Raw genomic sequence first — 7,239 nt, forward strand, 5'->3', positions numbered from 1 at the left:
ACCTCCCCTAGCAAGATGAACCCTGACCCCTACCTGCTCTGACTGCTCTTAATCACCATACCAGAGGTGCGTTCAAAGTCGCAAACATAGGCGAACGCTCGCGAACGATTTGAAACATGTTCTGTTAAGCGTGCCGATGTCTTCAAACGTTCGCGAACATAGGCAAACAGTCAGTAGAGGTAGCTCTCCGCAAGCAGACATGGATCACGGACTGAAGAGGTGTGCTCCCAGATGGGGATTACCCTAAACTATAGCAAGAACTGTGCAACATTTAAACAATTCCTAGGTCTATTTTGAAAACATTAATTCCTTTCCTACACATTAAGCAAGAGAAACAATGTTTCATATAGCCTATCTACACCTTTACTTCAACTGATGCATCCTAAAATGTGATCTGAACCTGACATCGCATTAAGTGGGCACAACTTCGGTGACGTAGCCCTCTATTCTTGAATCGTCCGAATTCCTTGTCTGCAGTATGCTGTCTACGAGATCAAAAACGTATAGACCTTTTTCTGTAAACTCATCAATTATCATGGAGGCTGCAGCTAATACAATGGCCTTTCTTGACGCCATTTGATGATTACAATTTGATTTGCAGTTTAAAATGAACGTTTAGAACGTTGCCTAAAAATCGTTAAAATTGTATGTTTAAAGTCAATGCGCTCGCCTCGAAACGTTCACCAATGTTCGCCAATTCTGAACGCACCTCTGCTCTGTGATGAATGTTAACCCTACCTGCTCTTTGATGACTGCGTCTGAAATCACTGACTGCAAGTGCTTAGTAGTCATTGTATATTGTTTGTTCCTTGTGTGTTGTCTCCTTGTTTTATTTCAAACCTGTAATTGTATGTCCTTGGGTCCCTTAGAAAGGATTAAAAATACAAAAAGTAAAAGTCATACCGGGCTGCACTTTTATTTTGTCGCCCTCTGGCAGGTGCCACATCCGGGTGATTGACACGTTTGGCACGGAGCCGCCCTACAACCACGAGGAGTACGCCACGCTCAACGGGTACCGCACCAACTGGGGCTACTGGAACCTCAACTGCAAGCAGTTCATGACCATGTTCCGTAGGTGGAGGAGTTTTATTGTGAAACGTCTGCACCATGTTGAAGTGGTAGCAACAATAATGTCCTTATCGTCCTTATTTCATGTATATATATTTACACATCCTTGTACATCAACACAGTGCCCTTGCATATAATCACACACATGCACGCAAGCACACACACTCTCACACACACACACACACACACACACACACACACACACACACACACACACACACACACACACACACACACACACACACACACACGCACAAATGTAGCACACACACACACACACGCACAAACTTCCAGCTGTGTTTCCGCTCGTTGCCTTTACATTACCATAGCCCCCCCTCCGCCAACGCTCGTATGATAAAACACGTCCCGCAATCAGCAGCTAGTGCGCTAACGCGTCGCAGGGTGCTAGCATCCTGCAGGGTTGCCAACAGTCACGCCCCTGGCGTGACTCTCACGCTTTCACCATCAATCTCACGCTGTCACGCACACGCAAGAAATGTCACGCCAAAATAAAAAATCCTCCCGTTCATTTTCTGCGGGAGCAGACTAACAGCTGTATCATCTGCCTACCTACAACGTGATCACGGCAGTATTCTCTGATCGTTGATTCGCTGAAAACCACGCACATGATACTAAGTTGCGTTTGAAAAGGTCAGAGAGAGTTCGGAGTCGGAGCCCACTGATGCGCGTTGGGGGATGGGTCGGTCGCGACCGATTCGTTCACAACGAATGAATCCCGAACGTGAACGACAAGAACTTGTTCCCCAAAACAAGAAGAATTGGTTCTTTGATTCTTTTTTTTTTTAACATAAAACAAAAATATGGTTACGTAAATAAAATATACAAACGAACAGAGCTTCGTCTCCCCGCCACCTCATATCGATTGAGTCTACAACGTTCTCAAAGATTCAGCCAATGAGAGGTAGCAATGGTGTTGCCATGGCACCTGGGTAAACAAATGACAAGGTGGTACCGTCGAATTTGCGCGCTTTCTCTGTCTGACGTATCTTGGGTCATACCATTCGACGTGGGGTCACTAATATATCCCCCTACATTTCCGAAAATAGACTTGACCTCCATCTGTTTATTGGATAAACGCATTTCCCAATCCCATGAGCCTTTTCTCCATTCTACGTCAATTCAAGAACAAACAAAGAAATTAAACTGCAGTTCGTATTTTTTATTTATGACCATGAAAGTTCTGTAATGCCTGAATTATGAAGAATTAAATGTAAAGTCAAATAAAAATTATAAAAATAAAACCATGAATGACATATAGAGAATAAGCAAGTGGTATAAATATTGGTGGGACGTTTGTCTATACAAAATAGTATATCTTGTCGATTTTCACAGGGGGTAGAGCCTAGCCCTGGGTATATCTTGGAATACTTGAGAAGCGGGCGAGTGGCACTTTTAAATTCCCCAAATGATTCAAGGCGGCCCAGATTGTACATTTTGAAAAAGCGTTTCCATTCTTTAACCTTTTTTCATAGATGAGGCTTTATACTAAACGAGGACTATTTTGTATAAAACATTTTTTTAGGGTTAAGGGTCGTCCAAAAAATTAGCCGCTCACACTAATATTTTAGAGTCTCACTCCAGCCAAGGTCCCAAAGTTGGCAACCCTGGCATCCTGCGTAGCTGCTCTGAGACGCAGACAGTACACTGATGGTTGTGTTGGTTTGACCTCCTGCCGCTAGATTCCTTTCTTTCTTTCCAAGCCACTGCTGTAGCGCTAAAGCAACCGTTTGTCTCTTCAGGACTCTCCACGCTCACAAAATAGCAGCACATCATTACCCTCTCCGCGGAAGACTACCGCTAACCTAGCTTGTGTTTCGTTGCATTGTTTGTAAGCTACGATACTGACCAATCGGAGGTGCTTGGCGAGAGCTGGAGGAATGCGCGGACGGATCTCTAAATACAGTATTTGGGCGGCATGTCGCTCAGGAGGTAGAGCGGGTTGGATGGTAACTGGAAGGTTGCTAATTCAATCCCCGGCTCCTCCTGTAGAGTTGTCAATTAGCAAGACTCCTCACCCTAACTGCTCCCGCCGAGCCGGCTGTCGCCCTGCGTGGCTGACACCGCCGTCGGTTTGTGAATGTGTGCATGGGTGGGTGAATTCTAGGAAATATTGTACAGAGCTTTGAGTGGCCGCTGGTTAGAAAAGCGCAGTATAAATGCAGTCAATTTACCACTTTAGATAAGCTATAGATAAATCGTGGCCATCCCACCAGCCCCCCTCAATCCTCGGAAACCAATAATCCCAGCCACTCAGCATAGTCACGCACCTCATCTAAGCCCCCTTAACCAGTTGTGCTACATCACACACGATGCGTTTCAGGACACACCGATGAGCACGCTGTTGTGTGTCAGCCGTGGGCGTAGCTCTGCCTGGCGGTGTGCCCGCCACCGCCGCCGTTATTATGGGATGGCGGGCCGGGCCCTGGAGATAATGATGATTGAGGACCTGTCGGCAGCCCTAACCCTCGCCCGAGATCCCCCCCCATCAGGAGCCCGTCCGGGGAGAGAAGCCCCAACACACGCCCCCCCTCCCCCCTCCCAACACACGCCCCCCTCGCTAACACTTAATAGCTTTGTGTTTCTAAGCCGAACCGTCACACTCGGCTCTCCGCTGAGATTAGGGTGTTGCCGCCTCTGGAGGAAAGGGGGGGTTGAAGGCGCGGGGCCGCAGTGGTTTTAACAATACGCTCCTGAAGCAGTGTTGTGTTTTATTGCGGTAGAGCGCGTGCGGCTTTAAAGATACGCTTGAAAAAGGAGCTGTAAACTATAACGATGAGTGAGGTCCCAGTTCAATGTGATTCATGGCCATGCTGGGGTGACATGTGGCTCAGGAGGTAGAGGGGGTTGGCTGGTAACCGGAGGGTCGCTCGTTCGATCCCCGGCTCCTCCTAACCGAGTGTCGTGGTGTCCCTGAGCGAGACGCCTCGACCTCACTGCTCCTAATGAGCTGGCTGTCGCCCTGCATGGTTGACTCCGCCGTCGGTGTGTGAATGTGTGCGTGAATGGGTGATGTTAAGCAGTATTATAAAGCACATTGAGTGGCCACTGGTTAGAAAATGTGTATAAATGCAGTCCGTTTACCATTTATCGAGTGATTATGGCCAGCGTTCGCATGGTGAAACCAGACTGTGTTTCACCCCAAACACATCATCTCTTCACCCGGCTGTAAGACCTCTCTGATTGGTTGATTGTTTATCGATTCCGGTATAATTAGTTAATTTCTGACCTAATCCCTGATTAAAGAAGAACAACGGAAACGCGGACAAACGATGTAATAATGATCGCTCCGGTCAGGTGGTCACTATTGATCGCGCATTACCACTGCTCAAAGGTTATTGATCGACATCTCACACCACTGCGGTGTGTGTGTGTATGTTTGTGTGTGTGTGTGTGTGTGTGTGTGTGTGTGTGTGTGTGTGTGTGTGTGTGTGTGTGTGTGTGTGTGTGTGTGTGTGTGTGTGTGTGTGTGTGTGTGTGCGCGTGTTTGTGTGTGTGTGTGCGATTCTGTCTGTGTATGTGTGTGTGTGTGTGTGTGCTTGTGTGTGTGTTTGTGTGTGTGTGTGTGTGTGTGTGTGTGTATGTCTGTGTGTGTGTGCGTGTTTGTGTGTGTGTGTGTGCGATTCTGTCTGTGTATGTGCTTGTGTGTGTGTGTGTGTGTGTGTGTGTGTGTGTGTGTGTGTGTGTGTGTGTGTGTGTGTGTGTGTGTGTGTGTCCTCACAGCACACACCCCTGATAACTCGTTCATGGGCTTCGTGGCGGAGGAGCTGAACGAGACGGAGAGGCGGGTCATCCAGAGGAACAAGGCGGACAGGATGGCCCTGGTGTACGGGAAGGAGGCCAGCATGTGGAAGGTACACACACACACACACACACACACACACACACACACACACACATGCGCACACACACACTGGTCAAAGCCCTGAGTGTGTGTGTGTGTGGGCAGGGAAGCTTTGACCCAGGTCTTAGTTCCACCTGACTCAGCACCACCACGTCCCCTGGTTGGTGGCGGGGGGGCTGACCCTCTGAGGTGGGAGGGAGGGTCTTCGATGAAGTCTGCCAGGTACGAGGTGATGGGCGGGGGGGGGCGGTCACCTCCACCCAGGTGGGGGTGACGGGCGGGGGTGTGGTTGTGAGGTGGTGTGCCGGGGGTGTCCCTCCACCTGCTCTCCGCTGGGTGGAGGTGTTTGAGGTGTCTGAGGTGTTTGAGGTGTCTGAGGTGTTTGAGGTGTTGAGTGACGGCTCGCTGACAGAGCGCTGGATGCTGAGGAACGCTCCGCTCACCTGGAGGATAAACAAACGATGAAACAGAGAGAGAGGCAGAGCCGGGGGCTGAAAACACCAGCTGGGTTTCACAGTCCGCTGGCGACAGGGCTGCTTTTTCGAACTGTTCCGTTACAGGTATAGGTTTGAGTATACTTACACAACTTCGAGGATAAACAGAAACAAACAACTAATATTACATATTCTCTCTCTCGCTTCACTCTCTCTCTCTCTCTCTCTCCCTCTCTCTCTCTCTCTCTCGCTCTCGCTCTCGCTCTCTCTCTCTCTCTCTCTCTCTCTCCTGGTTCCCTCCCTCTCTCTCTTTCTATCCCCCTCTCTTTCCCCTTGTTCCCTCTCTCGCTCTCCCCTTGGTCTCTCGCCTCTCTCTCTCTCTCCCCCGTGTTCCCTTCCTCTATGTACTCCCATCGTCTGCTCATACATTCCTGGTTTATGCGCTATCCCACAATGCACCTGTGATGGCTCCACACAGCTCGGAGTAAGTGAACCGCTTTTTGTTTTAATGCCAGTTGTCATCACGTGACATAACTCTCCCCGACGTCTCACGAACATTAATCTGCCGACATTCGTTTCCCATAGAGGATAAAAGCGCCTCTACATGTCTGTGATTTAACATACATCGATATGCATAATTGATCGTGATATTGCGCATGATTGAACACGATAAATATTTTACGGTACATTCTGAACCCACACACACAGTATCAGAGGTAGGAGTCTACTTCTTTCACCTAGTTCTTTTTGATAATTATCATTATTAATCATTATTATATGACTGTATTGTGAATTTTATTCAAATAAAAATAAATCTTGAATATCCAATTAAAGCGATTATTGTTGAAACGTCGGTTCCTCCCCACCTGAGACTGAGTCTCGATACCCTTGGGGCCCCAGGGGGTCCTGGGGAGGCAGGGGTCCTGGGGGGGCCAGGGGGATCTCAGTATCCTTGCCTGTGAGGTTTTGTTCAGTGAGGAACCACGTTGTTACGCTAGTGTCCTCATGAAACTGAAAATCATTCTGGGTACTTCAACCAAGTCATGGAGCGAAGGACCATCACCTTGTGGTCCCCACCCTTCTCCGGAAATCCTCAAATAGTTTGACATCTGGAAGAGACAACATATGCAATGTTTATGGATATGTTACGGAAGCTAAATGTAATTTTGGAACATCTTGGATGGACAAACCCTCCGTTCACAACTGCTACAACTAGTTCCCTCAGCAAGGTGTGTGGGTTAGTGTGTGTGTGTGTGTGTGTGTGTGTGTGTGTGTGTGTGTGTGTGTGTGTGTGTGTGTGTGTGTGTGTGTTTGTATTTTCTTCCTAATAACTCTTGGCAATGGAAAGTGTGTAAATCCCGAATTGTCAGGCGGTAAAGATCTTCTGTAGCCTTGGACCGAAAACAGACTGCAGCTCTCCTGCTTGGAACATTTATGAAACATTTATATCTTGATGATTTACTAAATATTTCATAGCCCAGTGCCAGAATGCCTCTGAGAGCAGCCAAACTTAAATAAATTAATATAATGCTACTTCATTTGCTGGAATACAGTTTTTATACAAACATTCCCATACTGCCGAAACTTCAAATCATATTGCTAACTACGACTACTAAACCTACTACTTATCGCTTCACATACTACTTTTAAGAATATCCACCGTCCTATGGAGTCCCAGTTATAACATTAAAGGATGTATTTAAATGTAAGGAGCAGAAGAGAATATTGAAATGATTGTTGTTGACAATTACAAGACGCTGAGATCAAAGCACGAAGCGAAGAAGAGAGATGGAGGCAGACAAAGAGATGATAACTCTTTTAGTATTCTCTTCATTTATCTCTCGCACACACGCACAGACACGCACACACTAACAC

The 7,239-nt window shown here is 47.4% G+C and overlaps 1 protein-coding gene across 1 annotated transcript in view; it reads left to right on the forward strand.

The window, feature by feature from the left end:
- LOC115557070 (alpha-1,6-mannosylglycoprotein 6-beta-N-acetylglucosaminyltransferase B) overlaps positions 1-7,239 on the forward strand; it is an 80,210-nt gene that overhangs the window by 65,006 nt on the left and 7,965 nt on the right. Inside the window, exons 10-11 of the mRNA XM_030374654.1 lie at positions 938-1,071; positions 4,810-4,940. Coding sequence (XP_030230514.1) covers positions 938-1,071; positions 4,810-4,940 — 265 coding nt within the window. The remainder of the gene's footprint in view (positions 1-937; positions 1,072-4,809; positions 4,941-7,239) is intronic.

Source organism: Gadus morhua, chromosome 2 (genome assembly GCF_902167405.1).
Source record: "Gadus morhua chromosome 2, gadMor3.0, whole genome shotgun sequence".
NCBI classification, from domain to species: Eukaryota; Metazoa; Chordata; class Actinopteri; order Gadiformes; family Gadidae; genus Gadus; species Gadus morhua.